The 19,236-nt window shown below is 37.0% G+C and overlaps 1 protein-coding gene across 1 annotated transcript in view; it reads left to right on the top strand.

The window, feature by feature from the left end:
* TTC7A (tetratricopeptide repeat domain 7A) overlaps positions 1 to 19,236 on the top strand; it is a 156,986-nt gene that overhangs the window by 57,659 nt on the left and 80,091 nt on the right. The window contains exons 12-15 of the mRNA XM_087717674.1: positions 4,811 to 4,928; positions 10,662 to 10,719; positions 14,354 to 14,426; positions 16,287 to 16,447. Of these exons, the coding sequence (XP_087573800.1) occupies positions 4,811 to 4,928; positions 10,662 to 10,719; positions 14,354 to 14,426; positions 16,287 to 16,447 (410 nt within the window). The remainder of the gene's footprint in view (positions 1 to 4,810; positions 4,929 to 10,661; positions 10,720 to 14,353; positions 14,427 to 16,286; positions 16,448 to 19,236) is intronic.

Raw genomic sequence — 19,236 nt, 5'->3', positions numbered from 1 at the left:
TCATCAAACTACAAATTGAACAAAATAAAAAATGCAGAAGAACCAATAAGTCACTGATAACAGAGAAATCAGCCTCTACAACAAAGCCAACTATCAGATGAAACAAATCCACAGAGAAAGACTTATTCACAAAGAGGTTGTATATTTTAAGTCCAAGAGAGAGTAAAGAAGACATAGAGGATTCTGAAAAAGTACTAGGGCTGGTTGGATTCCTCTGAGGTGTCCTGATAAGAAATCCTTTCCATGTAAATTAATCACAGGTTCCTCTTTCCCAATATTGTTGTCAGTGATTGGCAGCACATCTTCAGTGTTTTAGGTAACAGGTTATGTGTCTCAGTCAGGAAATTAAGCTGACATTTGTCTAGTTGTAAACCTTCTGCTCTACATTATAGTAAAATGCCTCTCCTTCTCCCAAAGCTGCAAGCTTTCCTAATGAATCAAGAAAGTTCTGGCTTAAATCTTGTTTGTAACATGAGCTGAAAATAAGGCCCTTGATAAATTATTCTTTATCACCCTTGCTCCTCTCTTCTTAAACACAACTGCTGACCAAACTGTACTCAAACTGTACTACATCCACATGGAGAGAAATAAGCAGTGAGGTACTACAAAGCTTTGTCTTAGGCCCAGTACTCTTCCATAGTTTCAGAAATGACTTAGATGAGGGAATAGAAGGGGAACTCATCAAATTTGCAGATGATACTAAACTGGCAGGAATAGCCAACATCCCAGAAAATAAGCTCAGGATCTTGACAAAGTTGAACAAGGGGTCCTATCCAACAAAATGAATTTTATTGTTGTTTTAAAGCAAAGTTTTACATTTAGGCAGGAAAAATCAAAGGTGTAAGTACAGATTAGGTGAGACCTGGCTCAAAAACAGTAGGAGAAAGGAGAAAGGAACCTTGAAGTCCTAGTGGTTGATCACTTGAATATGAGCCAGTAGTATGCAGCAGCAGCTAAAAAAGCTGATACAATCCTGGGTTGTAGAAACAGAGGCATATAATCAAGAACATGTGAAGCATTAATGCTGCTTTATTAAACCCTAGCAAGACCACACCTGGAATACTGCAACCAATTTTGGTCACCAGACTACAAAAAAGATGTTGAGCCTTTGGAAAAAGTCCAAAGAAGAGCAACTAAGATGATCAAAGGCCTGGAGACTAAACCATATGAAGAACGGCTGCAGGTTTTGAGTTTGCTAGTCTAAAGAAAAGAAGAATTAGAGGCGACATGATAGCAGTATCCCAGTATTTGAGGGGCTGCCCCAAAGAAGAGGGATCAAATTATTCTCCAAAGCATCAGAGGGCAGGACAAGAAACAATGGTTGGAAACTAATCAAAGAGAGAAGCAACCTGGAATCAAGGGGAAACTTTCTAACATTGAGGACAATTAACCAGTGGAACAGCTTGCCTTCAGAAATTGTGGGCACTCCATCATTGGAAGTTTTTAAGAAGGAACTAGACAGTCACTTATCTGAAATGATATAAGTCCTCCCGGTTGAGCAGGAGGCTGGACTAGAAGACCTCCAAGGTTCCTCCCATATTCAATTCTATTCTGTTCTGTTCTGTTCTTGCGGTAAAACGTTTCTGGTCTTTAAATATCCAGATGTGTTGTCTGGAAACAAGAGTTTTAGAAGTTTGAAAGGATCTTTAAAAACATTGCAAGGCAAATCTTATTCACACTTGGAAATACATTCCAAATATGCTCATTTGGGTAGGGGGACCATTTTTGTATCAGTCTCGTGATCGAGCAAGTGATACATATGCAAAAGCCAATATCTGTTTTACGCATCTTACAACCTGCATTAATATATGACAGCATGGAAATTGTTAGTTGATATTGCTCTGTAATGAAAACCGCACTGCAGCCCTGGTAGTGCCCATAGGAGCATTGTAATGTGCAGGAGTTCACAGAAGGACCTAATTTGAATTAAGCATGAATATTAAAATAAAAACTCACTCATAAAGTTTAAAAATATTTAGAACTTTATATTTATATTCATGTTACATTGGAAATTATAATGTTTTTATGGTGGGACTTCCATGGACAAACGTCCAATATTTTTTGGATTTAAAATTAAAATTACATAAAGCACAATGTTTTTAGGTATATACTGAAGCATTTTTTAAAGTGTACATCCAAAAATATCAAGAAAGGCAAGCAGATGCTTAAAAAAACCTGTGATGGATTTGGGATTTGCTGCTACATAACATATAAACTGTTCTTTATGAGTCTCTTGGCATGGCAGAGACTGTGGGAGTGGATGAGATTAAAACATCTTTGGTTTTCTATTCCTAAACCTCTAGAATTGTACAGTTAACAGAACTGTTTTCACTTTTTACCTCCTTTTTAAAATCTCCCACCTGATTTATCTAATTTTAAGAAAAAAATCATGTCCTTAAAAAAAGATACCATACTAATGTTCTTGACTGTCACCTAATCTTTCCTTGCAATATTAAACTACTATTGGTGAAATACTGTTTGCTTGTTGCTTTTAGATGTAAAGAGTATAGTTTAAAATGCATGGCCTTGTTCTCCTAAAGGAAAGGAGGTGGGAAGGGAAACACAACAGAAAGAAACAACATGCCAAGATGTGCCAGCTGAACACCAGCTGGGCATCCTCTTGCTAGGGGACAACACCTGCTGTTCCTATTCCTTGTCAGAGTGCCTGTAGGCTTAGTTCAATCATACATTCAAAAACCTGCAATAAAATTATATGGTTAGCTGGAAAAAGCCTCCCTCTGTCTCAGGAAAAATAGTTCTTAAGCAGTAGGCTACTAACAAAATGAGGTTTTTCACCAAAGACAATGGCAGTGGGAAACACAGATTATTATAGTTTACAATGGCTGAACATAGTTTATTGGCATATCTTGCTGAGTGTGTTTCTGTGCACATCCTTCAACCCAGGAGAGAGTTGGAAGCCTTGTTATTCCTTCTTATTTCTGATAGCTGAGGAATCTTTGGAGTTAGCTGATCTTTTTAGATCCTTTGTTCTTGTCCCAGAATGCTCTTTTGTAACTTAGTGTTCTGAAAAATCACGCTGTCTGTTGGTCATCTTCTTCTGTTAATGCCACTGTTGATGGTGATGAAACACCATCAGCAGTGGCATTGGCTCTGTTTCACAAATGTTTGCTACTATATCTTCTTATCGATAATAATTCCCCCCCCCCAAAATATCATTGCTCTCCTCTTCTGTCTCATAGAGAATACAAGGAAAAGCTTGGTTAGTCATCTAAGATAGTTTTTATTAAGAAGCATTATTATTTGGGCACATATCCTATTATTACTTAAAAATATGAAAGTACCACAGCCATTTCTTTGAAAAAGTGATGCTTAGTAATCCTCCATTAATATAATTATTTCTCATACTGCACTTGTCAGGACACTAACTGAGAGGGGAAAATGGCTTCTTTCAATTGAAGCCATGTTTGCAGAGAGATTTAAGCTTTTAAAATATTTGTCTCTGATCTGGTTTAGTTTCAGGTTAACCCCATTAGAAAAACTCTGAGTCACTAACCAAAATCTCAGAAGTAGAACCTAACAGGTTGCAGTACCTAGTTGGGCACCTACAGGTAGAATTTATCATACTGAATCTGAGCTGCAAAAGTTTGGATGAAAGCAAAGAGATAGTGTTTTCCATATCTTGTTGCCATCTAAAGGTGATCCATATTTTGATAAGGCTATCACAACTGCAACAGTTAATAACTGATACCAAAGATCTGTTATCTGAGTGTACCTCCTATCTGCATAATTTCATCTCACATTGGAACTGCAGTATATTAGGGGCATTCTTCGGGGTCAGCAAGCTGAGTAAGGTCAAACTTTTTAGTAGACAACACTTTTCTCTGTTTCTGCCACCCACATTCCCATTTCTCAGTCAATTCTTTTGTTTCAGATACTCTCTTTGCCATCCAGATTCATTCTGGAGTTGGGCAACCTATAAATCTCCTCTACCTCTTCTTCATCATCCTCCTGCTGACTGGTTTAATGTGACCCATCAGCCTAAAACCGTCATCCTGCTGTATTGCTTGGTTTTTATAGTTGCCTCTCTGGAAGTTATGAGGAAGTTGAATGTCACACTCTGGGGCCCATGGACTAAGTTCAGTCAATCATAAATAACAATCTGCCCCATTTGCCCTTCCCCTTTCTTCTTGTCTCTGTTAATTCATTTCTGGGTCTCTCTACCTCCCCAGGGGTTTTATCTGTCTCCTATTTAGAAAACCTCTTTGTTTCTATGACTGTATGGTCTGCATGGGTCAATATCTGTGCCGCAGTAATGAATCTATAGTCAAAAGTTTCTGACTCTTTGCCTTGCTGTTCTCTTACCCTCCACTCCACATCTTTTGGTCCAAACATGGACAGGATGAGAAAACTAAGAAATGGAAAGCAATAGCATATGTCTTTTGCCTGTTGATTCTCCATCTGCCAAAGAGACGGGGTGCCATATGCATGAAACATAGAGCAATATACAAGCAATTTTAACAATGGTAGAAGTGACATACTTGACAGATTCCTATTCCCAAAGTCCAGAGCCAGCATTAGTGCTAAACCTTTCACTAAGGATCATACATATTCACCTGATAGGATTAGAATGTGTTGCAGCTGGGCACCATGTTGGGAAAAGCTAGCTTTTTGTCATGCATTGAGATTTAGAAGTCTGGTCTTCCAAATTCACTGGAAGCATAGCACCATTTTACAGCAGTGAGTTCCGATGCTTGCTAATCTTGAATTCATTCCTAAGGATTAAATATTCTACTAAAATGTCGCAAAGGACATTTCCTGTAATGTTTTTCCCTTTCTCTCATCGATTTAGCTGGAGGAAGGAGAACGTTTCGCCAAGATGGTTGTTGACATGGGAGAAGACGCTGGAGAATTCCTAGCAAAGGGTTTTTTAGCATTAGGCCTGACATACAGCCTTCAAGCAACTGATGGTAATCTTTTGATTTGTTAAATGTGATCTGCACAGCTATTGTTTGAAGAAGTCAGTTTAAGTATTTAAACATTCAACATGTTAAGAATATTTAAAAGGAAGAAATACCTTGTAGGTGGATACAGGTAGTTGCCTGGTCAAGCAATAAGTTGCCAACATCTACTCACAAAATCTATTTGTTTTATTGATGCCAATCTTTCATTATGCCTTTTTCTTTCTAAATCATCTAAAAGTGATTATCAAGACATAATCTTACTAAACCAATATAAAAATCAATAAAGCAAAATGTCTCTTGCTGATCATAAATAAGTGATGAAACTAATTCCTTTCACCTGAACATAGGTGAGTGTTCATAGCTTATGTCCAACATCTGGTATTCCGAAACACTTTCTATCTGTATCTGTTGTTGTAAACAATCACTGATGTGGACATAGAGGTTATTTGATTTTATGTATCTATTTATTTCATTAAATGTATTATGACTGCTAAATCCAGACTTTAGGTGGATCATCTCTTTCAAGGAGGAGAGCAGGACTGAAATGCCATACTTTTCTGCCAACTGTGACTTGTTTAGCCTGTTAAATTCAACCAAAAAGTTATGCCATCTTTCTGGTGAATTGGTTCTATCACTTAGACAAGAGGTTTGTTTAATCTGTAACTGAAATTTCTCCTCTTGTGCCAGTATATTTGATATGATCCTGGCCTCAGACCAGCAGAGAGAAAATTCATCACCTTTTCATATTCTTCTAGTATTTTTTCTGCTTTTCTAATATTTGAAAACTTCCTTTATCTCCCCCCCCCCCCAGTCATTTTGTTTCTCAGGCTAAACATAGGCCAATTTTTATCATACCTCCAGCTACCTTGTTGCTGTCTCTTGCACTTCAATTTCAATTTACAGGCCACATACTGTGATAATGAAAGCTGGAAAAATGAAATCATTTAAAATTCATCCAGTTATGGAAAATAGTTGGATTTAACTCTTTATTGAAGTAAAAATTCTGCTTCTGGCTTATGTGAGCAGAAACTGATCTTGCAACCCAAACTATCTATTTTTATTATAATCTGCATTTTTAAAAGTATCTCATCTCATTGGTAACCAAGCACCAAAACTCATCACTGAGGTTATATCATTATTTGTCAGTCCCAAAGATTCTTTCCAAAAGGCGAACTAGATTTTCTTTGTTTTTTTCATTGAAGATGTTTTACTTCTCATCCAAGATGCTTCTTCAGAACCGAAGAAGCTTTTTGAATGACAAAGTAAACATCTTCAAGAAAAAGCAAAATCCAGTTGCCTTTTGGAAAGCACCTTTGTAATAATCATGACTGGATGATTGAGAATCTGCATAGACATTATTCACCACTCTTGCACAGATAACTATGGCAACTTTGTTGTTATATAGTACAAATCAGAGGTGGTATTTGGAAGGTTTGGTCTGGAGAACCAGTAGCAGACCAGGTCTGGAGAACCAGTAGCGGAAATTTTGAGTAGTTTGGAGAACCGATAAATACCACCTTTAACTGGCCCCGTCCCCATCTATTCTCTGCCTCCCGAGTCCCAGCTGATCGGGAGGAAATGGGGATTTTACAGTAACCTTCCCCCTGGAGTAGGGAGGGAATGGAGATTTTACAGTATCCTTCCCCTGCCACACCCACCAAGCAATCCACGCCCACAGAACCATTAGTAAAAAGTGTTGAATCCTACCACTGGTACAAATGATCCCACAATAATCTCACATTGAAACATATAGAATTGGAAAGATTAGCAATTATATAATCATAATCACTTTTCAAATGCAACAGATTCTATTGAATCCATGATGGCTACCCAAATGCTTCAAAATTAGCAGTGAAGGAGGTTCCACTATTATCTAAATAGCATGTTCCACTATTTGTACTATCACGGCCATTTTGGAGGGGTGGGGCTTCGGTAGGCAAAAAATGCTGTATTCGGTGTATAAGACGCACCAGATTTTCAACCTCTTTTTTGAGGAAAAAAGGTGCGTCTTATACTCCGAAAAACACAGTAATTAAAACGCCTTCGCTTACTCTTTGAAAACAGTGGTCTCTGGAGTTATTATTCCCTTGATTTGATGTCTTTACTAGGCCTACAATTCTTGAATTACCAGTTTAGCTCATAGAACATCCTGAGGATATCAAATTGGGAAACATAATACAAAACTGGTTAACTCCTTTAATATTAAAGCCTATCAGATCCTGTAATGCTAACAAAAGCTAAGAAGATTATTGGGGGGGGGGACCCACAGATATTGTGCACAATTTTAAATTTCACACACTAGAGTCATATGCAACATAAACCTAAGCCAAAAATCCCACCTTGCATTTATAGAGTATTTCCATTATTTTATACACCATGCTTTAAGTATGTTTTTCACACATGTGTGCTATGATTACAAGTGCCAGAGAAGTAAAATAGGATTTACCTTCTTTTATATACGTGTGTAGAAATAAACACGTATGAAGTAAAATTGCAACAAAAAAACTCTGCTTGAGAGATATAGCGTAAGGCTTGTTGAAAAATATGAATGTAACTTGATTTGATTGTTATTGTAATTTTATTATTACCCTCTCTAAAACTAAGATAAATTAACTGATTTTACCTTATGATGTACACATTAAATGACTGACAAGATGTGAGGAGCCATTCGACCTATTTCTGCCCAGGAGTTCTTATTTCAATAGCAGCCATAAGATACATTCCTAAGGGCTGCTCTATAAGGACTATTACGTAATTGAGCAGTGAGTGAGGATAGGGCCACGATCAAAAGAGAAAACCTGTATTTTGAAGCAGAATTAAGGAGTATTTCTGAGTCCTCTTAATCAAAATGAACAGCAGCCACATTATTTTCTATCAGCGATAAGGAAAGAGGAATTAAAAAAAAAAACAATGAGCCACGATGGCATAGTGATTAGAGTGCAGTACTGCAGGCTACTTCTGCTGACTACCCGCTGTCTGCAATTTGGCAGTTTGATTCTCACTGATTCAAGGTTGACTCAGCCTTCCACCCTTCCGTGGTGGGTAAAATGAGGACCCAGATTGTTGGGGGCACTATGCTGACTCTGTAAACGACTTAGAGAGGGCTGGAAAGCACTGTGAAGCGGTATATAAGTCTAATTGCTATTGCTATTGTTATCATATAGTTACAACAGTTTATTTATTGACTGTTCAAAGTTACAATAGCACTGAAAAAAGTGACTAAGACCAATTTTCACAGTTACAACATTTGCAACATCCCCGTGATCATGTGATCAAAATTCAGATGCTTGGCAAATGTTTCATATTTATGACGGTTGCTGTGTCCCAAGGTCATGTCATCCCCTTTTGCGACCTTCTGACAAGCAAAGTCAATGGGTAAACCAGATTCACTTAACAACCGGGTTACTAATTTACCACCTGCAGTGATTCACTTAACAACTGTTAAGTGAGAGGCAAGAGAGGTCATAAAATGGGACAAAACTCACCTAACAAATGTCTCATTTTACAACAGAAATATTGGTCTCAATTGTAGTTCCAAGTCGAAGACTACCTGTATTTAATCACAATTTTATAGTGCTAATGTTGCATTCATTCTGGGCCTGGTTGATAGACAAATATAGAGATATTTGTGTTTATTGACATAATTCCCCTGCTTTAGTATCTCAAGGGTTGAAATATTTTAGATAGTAGATGAAATTTATATTAGTAGGAAGACAGAAGTAAGTAAAGAGTCTTTGCCTAACTCCTGAAAATTAAGTTACAGATAAAGCCAGAGGAAAAAAAAGACACTTAACAAAATAATGGTTAATCTCTCTAGTATCTAAAAAAATGACCCACTGAAATTCAATTTGATACAAGGTACCAATAAATATTTGCAATCCAGCTTTATTATTTTCTTCCTTCTTGATTGCTTCTTTATCTCCTGCATTGCCCAACTGTCTACAGAAAGACATCTGTAATTCCCTCTTGCCCTACTTGATATCCCTGACATAATTGCACTTGCAGCTTGAGTTCTAACTTCCTTAATTTATTTTTGCTTCCTATGTGGGAGAGGTTGGGATGATACCTTGTGAAACTTGAGCTGATTTAGCTGGAGCTTCAGGAGAGCAGAAGAATGAGCAAAGATGCCATTCAACCAACTGTCATTGCTCATTTATGCTCTGGCCGGAAGCCAAAGTCTATCCCAAAAGAGTTTATGTCATCCCCAGAGGACATTTGTACTCTTTGACCCTTTGGCAAAGTTTTGTCCCTTCTTTCTCAAGCAGCAGACTCCTGACACGTCTTCTACATCAAGGGGACAGCAGGTGCAGTCCCTTGGCTTTCATTTTCAGGCAGCCTTCCAAGAGCTTCGAACAGATGATCATGCAGAAGTGCTAAATTCAACCTAATCTTTTTAACCCTGTCTCTGGAAAATGGTTGACACATTAGATAAAGTGAGGTAAATGTTTTAGGGCAGGGGTGTCAAACTCGTGATGACACGTTTGTCGTCATGTGACGTATTGCAACTCCCCCACCCCTTTGCTAAAACAGGGGTGGGCATGGAAAGTGCATGAGGCATCTGGCCAGGGGGCCGTGAGTTTGTTAGAGGGAGACAAGTTCTGTGTCCAGCTAACTTATGTTAGCGGGAGTTCAAGTAGTAGTGGCAGTAGCAGGAGGCTCCGCCCACCCACCTGGATGTTTCTGTGCATGCAGAAAATAAATTGAAACCCACCACTGAGTTCAAGCAATAATAATTAAGCACACTAAGTGCAGCCCAATATATTTAGGAAATATAGAGCCATTGAACATTTTATTTCAATGCCCTAAAAACTTGGAATAATAAAGTAATATTCTAACAGAACTGCAAAAGAATTCTTAGAACATTTTAATAGAAGAGTCATTTACCCACATTCTTTGATGAAAATATCACCGAGAAGGTCCTGCAGTCAGTTTGTTACACTAAAAATTAAGCTTTAAAATCATAAAACCACCAGTACCAATAACTACTTGGGCCAAGTACTAGGAAAGAAAGAACATGATGCCCCCCCCCCATCTCCTGATTTGTCAAAATAAAAGGACAAAAACTTCGGATTTATTTTCTGTTTATCATCACATGACTACTATTGGGACATTCATCGGAAGGTGATTTCACAGAGAAAGTGCTGTGGAAGAGAAGTCTCTGCATTTGGCTTATGTGCAGTATCTTTGGGAAAAGCCATTTGAAAAAGACCTGCCTGAGGTGTTGGGATAACACTGAGAAGAAGTGCTGTTATTCATATTTAATGGATCGATTCTTTTATCAGAATTGGGGAGATGTAGATTACAGTCCTCTCTTGGGGCATGAAGTTGGCTTGATTTTGGAGCCACCTAGATTTTTGAAATTAACCATAATCAAAAATGGTAGACAGGATTTTTTTAAGACCCTAAGTGCAGAAGAAAGAAGAAACATTGAAAGAAGATAGTCCCTAACTCAATCCTGACCTTTTTATTTTTCTCCTGATAGTACCTTGATGTTCTTTAGAATAAAAAAGTGTATAATGATATCTGGTACCATTGGAAGTTTCTAAATAACTGGAAATGTCAATAAATATTTTTAAGCAAGATTCTTGAAAGAAAAAGTCTTAAGACATAACATGCAAGCAAACGCTGTTTGAAGACTAATATCAGACTGTTTTTTAATAATAAAGAGCTCCCAGCTATTCAGATGTACTGTGCTGGAATAATGCTTACCCTGATGTATTATTTTTTATTGTTTTGCAGCTACCTTGAAAAGCACACAAGATGACTTGCATCAGAGAGCACTTCAGAATTTAGAAAGGTGAGAAGAAATTGGGGATGGGGAGGAAACCAGATCCCCGTTGGCAGAAATGTGCTTGTTTTTGCATTTTAATCTGAAAGTCACACTACAGTTCTAAATGCGTCCAAACTTTTAAGGGTTTCTTTTCCCAAATGTTGCTTTTTTTTAGGACTTATAAAGAATACCTTTTTGGCAGCCAGAGGGCATATTTCTGCCTATAGAACTGGGCAGCACAGTTTTACATGTCTCTGAGCTTCTTGAGATGCAGGAGGAGGGAACTGAGTGAGGTGGCTTTAAGTGGCATACATTCTTAGACTCAGATGTAACTTCTCTATTACTGTACTATTTAGATATAATTACTGTCCCATATTACTCTTAAACTGCATTTATTTTTAGCCTTTTGACCTTTTCCCATAAACTGGCTTGTTTCCTTAATAGCTTAAATTCAGTTTAGAAGTGGATGAATCTTGGATGGTATCAATGTCCACATTTAGCCAACAGGGGGCGTTTGCAGAATTCAATTAGTTCCTTGCATTCTGAATTTCAATGAGGCACATACGTATATCCTTATTAGATGCAGAATTGTGTGCTAGTATTAAAAATATTACTTTGGCTGGAGATGAATAGTGGCTCTGAAAAGAGTCGAGGCCATACAAAACAGGCATAATTTCACAGAGGTGGGTATAGGAGACCTACTTAAAATTTGTTTTAAAAAAAGAATTTCAGAATGTTCTGTGTAGAGAGTGGCGTTTCTGCATTTATTTAGTTATGAAGCGGTCAAGGATTACATAAGTATCCTGATTTTGTACAATAAATTTTTCAGACGTCTACAGACTCCCTAGAGTCTTACTCTTCAATTAAATCACCTAGAAGACATTCATTGGGCTTTTCAGTGATCTAACACTAAAGCAGGTTAGAAAGAAAGAAATTGAGTGACCGAAGATTGAACCTGGGGTCTTCTTTGTGGAAGTCTGTGTTCTAACATTGAACAATGGCCCCCTCCCCAATATTAGATATTTTTCCATTGTTCCATTTCCATTGGATATTTCACTAAGACGTCATAATACATTCATTTAAGAAAACAATTGCTTGACTATTTCTTGAGCACTATAAGCTTAAGATCTTAAAAATTGTAGTCCATTCTTCAGCTTCCATAATCCCCAAAAGGTAGAATCATCCAAACCACAAGAGGTTTTTGGATATACGAAGAAGCTTCCTGGTTTTGTTAAGTGCTTAAGCATGTATTAAAAAGGAGCTGTCAATCTAACAGATTACAGATGCATAGCTTGTTGGCTCTCCTGGAGCTTAATAGGACACCAGTTGTGCAAGCATGTTGCAGATTTCTTTATGTCATTAATTAAACTGGATACCATATTTTTTTTAAAGAATGTGAACAAACTGGAATATGCCCAGACAGAAAATGTAAAAAGAAAAAAAGGGGGAAGATGGAAGCATATTTAGCCTGGGAAAAAAGCTATTAAGATGGAAGAGATAATTATGTTCAAATATTAGAAAGTCGGTCACATAATTAAAGGGGCAGATTTCTATTGTTTCAGAAAACAGGATCTGAGAAAATGAATTCAAATGACCAATATAGGCAGACTGGCAATGTAATAAACTGTCTCAAAAGATGGACTTCCCTACATGAAAACCCTTTAAGTAAAGTCAGGATGACTGCCTGCCAGAGCAATCAATTCTTGGATTGTCAAAGGGTTGGCTAGATGGCTTTTGAGTTTTCTCCCCTGGTTCCATGGCTTTCATTTTAATGGGCCAGAGTTATACGGTACTTATACCTACAAAGATGAGAGGTTCAAACTACTTTCCAAAGCACCAAAAGGCAGATCTAAAGGCAAGACAAAAAAGGCAAGGCAAGACAAGAAGGCTGGAAACTAACCAAGGAGAGAAGCAGAACTAAGGAGAAATTTCCTAATGGTGAGAGTAATCAACCAATGGAATGCCTTGCTTTCAGAGGTTGTGGGTGGTCCATCACTGGAGGCTCTCAAAAAGAGACTGGACAACCATTTCTCTGAAATGGATTAGGGTCTCCTGCTCAAGCAGGGGTTGGAATAGAAGCTCTCCGATGTTCCTTCCAGCTGTATTATTCTATGTTCTATGCAATAGGATATCCTGGGTCCATACCTGTATCCTTAGCTAGCAGACTTCTGTCTGAAGTGGGGGGTGAGCCAGTGCTAGCCTAATTGAAATACAGAGCTAGCTGAACAGTTAATTTAACTCGACATTTCTTGAACCCAGTTTTGAATGGGAGAGAGACCCTCAGTGGGCAACTTTAGATCTGACTGGGGAAATAGTATTTTGTGAAACCTTGGTTAACTGCTATCAATTGGTTTAAACTATGCATAAATACACTGTTTGACATTATATAAGGAATTAAGTGTGTTCCTAACAGCAACTGTGTTTTGCTGTTCTAATCAAGGACACACCAGAATAGCAAAGACATTATCTTGACCTGCTATATTATTCCAGGGACAATAGAGGTGCCAGGTCATCTCTAACCTACTAAGTGGCTGAGACTCAGCATGCCTCAGATTACTTTCATGTCAGTCTTCAAACTCAAAGAGAGCATTGTCAATTGTACCATATTGCTAGTAAATCCATTTGGTGGAGGAATTAAAGGAGGGGTTCTTGCCAATTGATCAACAGTTGTAGAATCTGCATTCTTCTTAGTTCCATAGAGGGATTTAAGATGAAAAGGATTCTTTTTATTTGTGGTTTCTCCCTGATAAACAGGCTTACAAGGTTAGACAAATGGGAATGCTCAGTATGCTAGGGGTATACATACATGTTTTAAATATCTGCCTTTTTAAAAGGAAGCTGACTTTTTTTCTAAGAGCTTTGATGGGATAAGATTCAATTTACTATAATCTGTAGATAGTGTCCATCTGTTGGAGATTCTAAAATCTGAACTAGTAGTCTTATTTTCTAGGGGGACTATCTGTATTCTCAAGATTTTAAGACAAGAAAAAAAAACGGGTAATTTGCAGATGCCATTTGTTTGGCCAATGCTGCTCTAGAGTAGGAAAAAATGCACCTCTTGACGTTTGTTGCTTTACACAGTTATTGAAAGCAATAAAAACTTGACCCTATAACGCACCTGGTAGTAATCAGTTCTTATTCAATTAAATTGGAATGGCTCTTTTTCAGTTTCTTTTAAAACTAAGACATTCTCTTTAGTATCATGAGAAGAGCATCACTGTAAGAATACACACATTCTAAATTGCTCAGAGCAATATCATTAAAGACATTTGAAGTTTTGAACGGCATTGCCTCTTTTCTATGTCTATGTCAAAGATTTAATCTTGACTATAATTGGCTGCCAATTGGCATTCAACTAGTATATTATGTGGGCTTGAGCTGAGCATCTGTTTAAAACAGGAACAATATTTTAGAACTAGAATCATAGCAAGGAAAATATGTAAGGAATCAAAACTTGTTTTCCATCTAATGATCTTTTCATTGTTCTACTACTGTGCTGGAGTGAGGGTGATGGAGACCTCTGTGTGATAGGCTACTAATTTAAATCCAATTTAAAATTACAAGAAAGGAAAATGGGGCAAACGCCTTGAAATTGCCTCGCTGGTAAATTTATGGTAAATAATTTTTGCACTGCTGCATAAGCTACATTTGTGTTTTGCAGAGCTCATCACTTGGCACCTGAAGACCACCAAATTATCCTCTATACCTCATTGCAGCTGGCTCTTATCAGACAGGTAGGTACAAAGACAGAAAGAATGGTACTATTTCTATGGTGTACTGGCATCTACAGTACATGAATTCTTTTTCTTGGGCATAGCTTTTTTTGCACATGCTTTTTTTAAAAATCTCTCATAGAATTGATATATCAGCAGTCAGAAAGGGCTTCAATACTTTTTAGGTCCATTATTGCATATTGTTATTTATATATTTTGTTAACTTTCTGATGCTTGGATTATAACTTTATTGAAACTCTTCTTATGCATGTTTATGGAAGACATAAAACGACTAGAGAAACTTCTAGATGAGGGTGGGCAAGTTGTGGTCCTTCACATGTTGCTGGATTTCATTTTCTACTTTTCCTCACCACTGGCCATTCCCATTGAAGCTTCTTGAGATTCACTAGGGTGAAAGATCATATGCTGCTCACTCCCCTACTAGGGTTTCCAGAATTATTGTAGATTTGCAACTGAATTGAATATTGTTGGGTTGTTTCAAAATTATTCTACTTTCCATTTTATTAAGTTGCATGCTTAGAAGGTTGTTTTAAAGTAATCCCAATTTTTTAGAGAGTTATTCTTTGAATTAAATTTGGAATTGACTTCTTCTTGCTATTATTGTTGATTGAAAGTTATTGCTCTACTAACTTATATTGTTATATATTGTTGGTTATATATCAGTGAGAACAGTCTGGAAGCTCCAAATGCAATTTAGGATACCCCCTTAATATATTTTAAAAATCTATTGATATTTGGCCAGAATTTTCTATGCTCATTCTATTTTTCTTCTTTTAATTGCATGTAAATCTTTAAGTCATGCTTGAAATATAGTTTGAGGCTGCTAGCCAATTTAAAATATTTTGCTTTTGTCAACTCATAATAAACATTTAAATATATGTTAATATTCCGAATAAAATAATGTTTTCTCTTTCTGGTTAACCATAGGGTAAATGATAATATCAATGTATGTGACAGATTATATGCCATAATTAAAATTTTCGTCAGCCAATTTGGGGACTACTGTCAAGGATACATCTTCTGAAATTAAATGAGCTAGAGTAAAATAATTGTTCTATTAATTCTTTGATTTCAGGGTAAAAGTTTAGAAACCCTCTCAGTTTGTTTTTAAGCCTCTATTGTTGGTGAGTTCCTTTCATTTAGCAAAATAATTAGAAGGTAGCAACATTTCATGACTTCTAAAGTTAAAAAAGACTATCACAATTATCACAACACAATTATTTTAAAATGGCTTCCCCTTGGAGATCAGATTTGTCCCTTTTCTGTTTGCTTTCAAATTTTGGCAATATTTGGAAAACAAATTCTTGATTTGCATTGCATTGCACTGAACTGTTATTCTTTTTTATTTTCATTTTTCTAATCAATTATGTCAGATTTTTTACCACTGATATTTTCATTGCTTACACCTTGTAAGTCAAGATTTAGTTGAATGTGGAGGAGTTTAAGTTCAATAAATGAATAAATAAATGTAAAGTAGGTCACCCTTTCTTTATAGTGATGCATACAAGACATAGTTAAATTAAAAAGATAACAAGATTAAGAGATCAGTTCAGTAATAACTTCCTTCCTTCCTGTTTTTAACAGCCTTGAAAATACTTATCACCTGCTACTATTTAAAATATAAGCAAGCTTACCTGAAGTGTTATTTTGTAGGATTTTAGGATTGTATAAAGATGTTTTAAAGTTCCTGCTGGGGAGTTCAATTGGTTTACTCCTTGCAATTAGGTTTTAATAATCCTGCCTTTGTTGATATTTTAGCTTAGGGACTCCTTTTATTTTGCTGTAGTCAAAAGGCCAGAACAAGTGAAACTGATCTGAAAGGATGAGTAACTGAGCAATCATTTAATATTTATTTTGCAGATTTGTGATGCAATAGAGCTTCTCCAAGAAGCACTGAAACTGTGTAAGGATGATATGAATTCTCTTCATTTGTTGGCCCTCCTTTTTTCATCACAAAAAGACTACCAACATGCTTTGGATGTAATGGATGTGGCCCTTGCAGAATATCCTGACTGCTTTCAGTAAGTGTTGTTCAGAATATATTCCATCTCTCACCCTTTTGTGCACATCATGGAGGATTGATGAGCAAGCTGTGCAATACAGATGTTGGGTTTATTCCCCCTCACAACCCTCCAATCCCAGCTGCTAGTTAGTACTGATGGGGAACCAATTTCTCCATTTCTGGTCTAAGGGAAGGACCTTTTGCTCTACTGAAAACTGTTATGGAGATAAAGATACCTGGGAGCACATACAACTCTTAAAAGAGTGCAAATATATTGCACATGTGGAGCAGAAGAACAATCTGAAACATCTATAGTAAAAGGTTTATGATAAAGGAGCAAAAATGGACTCCTTTAGGGAGCCATAGGTCACTTTGTGCCTGTTGTAATGATTTAACTTACTATTAAATAGCATCCTACATTTCATAAAACAACCAGTATTTCTTCTCAAACCCACTCTTCTTTCTATTCAGATCAGCTTTAAAAAAAAACTTTGCTTCTTTCTCTCTGTCCAGGATAATGATATTAAGCACAAGGCGGCTTCTTGTTTGGGCTGAACCCAATGTTGTGGAACATTTCCTGGATCCCCAGGCTTAAAAGAAACAGAAACAAGCTTCTTCTTGGAAGCTTTTGCTAATATTTTGTTAGAGAACTTCCGGAATGCATTAGAGTGAAAGCAAGCAGATATAAAACGGTGAATGTTTTCAGTACAGTGAATACATACAAAATCCTCTTTTGCACATAACTCCCTTAGTTTAAAAAATGGTAACAGGAATAATAATAGCACAGTTTTTCAGCACAGTAATATTTTTCTTTTACCCAGCGCCTGGCCTTGAAAAATATGCCCCAGGTTTTCACTAGGACTGATTCTATGGTAAAACAGCTGGATGTGCCTATTAGCTAATATCTGCAAGAAGGTCAGCTACAGCTTCTGTTTCCAGATAACTAAAGGCACAACATTCTACTTAAAACAAAAAGAAGAAGACAGGCAGACCACCTGAAGTACAGTATGGAAAAGAAACAAAACTGACACAGGGTCCAGCATAGAATTCACTAATTATCTACCAATAATTATAGTTGTAAAACTGCAGTGAAACAGGCAAAAAACCCAAAACCCCTGTAGTAATCATTGTTAAAATGCTATCCCTCTTTCTCCTTGTTGGTTTGAGCCAAATCATTGGAGAAATCATATGTGCTTACTTTAGGCTTCTTTAATCCAGTGTCCTCATCTGAACCTTTTCAGTCTGGGTTCAGGCTGGAGTATACTACTGAAATGGCACTGATGGCATTTATGGATGATCTCTAGTGGCCCTGGACTGTCATGGTGCAACTTTCTTGGCTTACCTAGATTTCTTGGCAGCTTTAGATACCGTCTACCATGAGATCCTTCTGGACTGGAGGCATTATTTTGTGGGTTCTCCTCTTTCCCCATGGCTGGTTCCAATTGGGGTTGCAGGAAGGATAGCTGCAATATCATATGCACCTTCCAAAGTGGTGGAACTTGCAGTGTAATGCTGCTTTTATCTGAGAAGAAATACAGCAAGATGAACTAATTCTACTTTATTGTAAGGCTACATATTGCAATTGACCCCCACCCACTATCCAGGTCGTTACAACACAAAAGAACAATGGACGCACAGCCAGCACCTCAGCCACACAGGATGATACGAAACAGCCAATCAATTTACAAACATCAACTCCATCTACCAATCAGGATGCAACTACACAGCCAATCAACCCACTTATAGCAACGAAGCCAGCACTACACACACCCCCACCAAGATTTATAGAGAGACGGTAGCTCCAACCACACTTTACTCGCACAAGCACGAAGCCGAAAATACCAGCCTGAAGATGGCGAGTGGGACCTTCGCCAAAATGTTGCCAAGACAACAACCTCAATCTTACACAGGAAAAGACCCGAATACAACAAGTCCAGCATACATACATACATACATACATACATACATACATACATACATACATACATACAGGATATACATACATGCATACATACAGGATATACATACATACATACATACATACATACATACATACAGGATATACATACATACATACAGGACATACATATGTACATACATACATACATACATACATACATACAAAATAAAATAAGAAAATAAGGGTTTTGGTTAATTATGTGGCATAGTTAAGTTGGTGTATACTCTGAGCAACCATATAAATAGATTTTCTTTATGATATCTTAATAATCTTTATCTTAATAATCTGGTCTTTTAGAACTTCCCACAGTGCACCCATCACAGGTGTAAATGAATCCATCTACAGTACTTTGCTACATGATCTTTATCAGCAATAGAGCTTTTTCCAAAGTTTAAAATCTTTGCATATGATGTCCAAAGTAGAATAATTTGAACCAGGTCATTCGTATCTGGAATGAGAATTCTGGATTGATTTATTTGATGATCTACTGGTCTAATGTGAGCAAAGTATTTAATTGAGGGGAAAGAGTCAATTAAAATGTAGAAGGAACAAAGGAAAAACAATGGAATGAACAAATGAACTGTGTTTAGAAATCAATAGGAAAAATGCAGAAATTATGGCTCTTTCTATGCTGCAAAAAATAATTTATAATAACTGAAATTAAGCTCTGCCTTTGCCATCAATCAAACTAAATTGCATATTGCCAAGGCTGCCCCAATAAAAAACGACTATGCTATATAATGATTTACCACAGTAAAATAGGTAGGTTTGATGTGATGATGATGGATTAGTAGTGGAAGAAGAAAAAATCAGAATTTCCTTAGTCTGAACTGATACCTGAATAGATT

This window comes from Thamnophis sirtalis, unplaced genomic scaffold (assembly GCF_051295495.1).
Source record: "Thamnophis sirtalis isolate CommonGarterSnake01/CBP01778 unplaced genomic scaffold, rThaSir2_p1.2 scaffold_6, whole genome shotgun sequence".
NCBI classification, from domain to species: Eukaryota; Metazoa; Chordata; class Lepidosauria; order Squamata; family Natricidae; genus Thamnophis; species Thamnophis sirtalis.
This window is presented reverse-complemented; position numbering and strand designations above follow the sequence as displayed.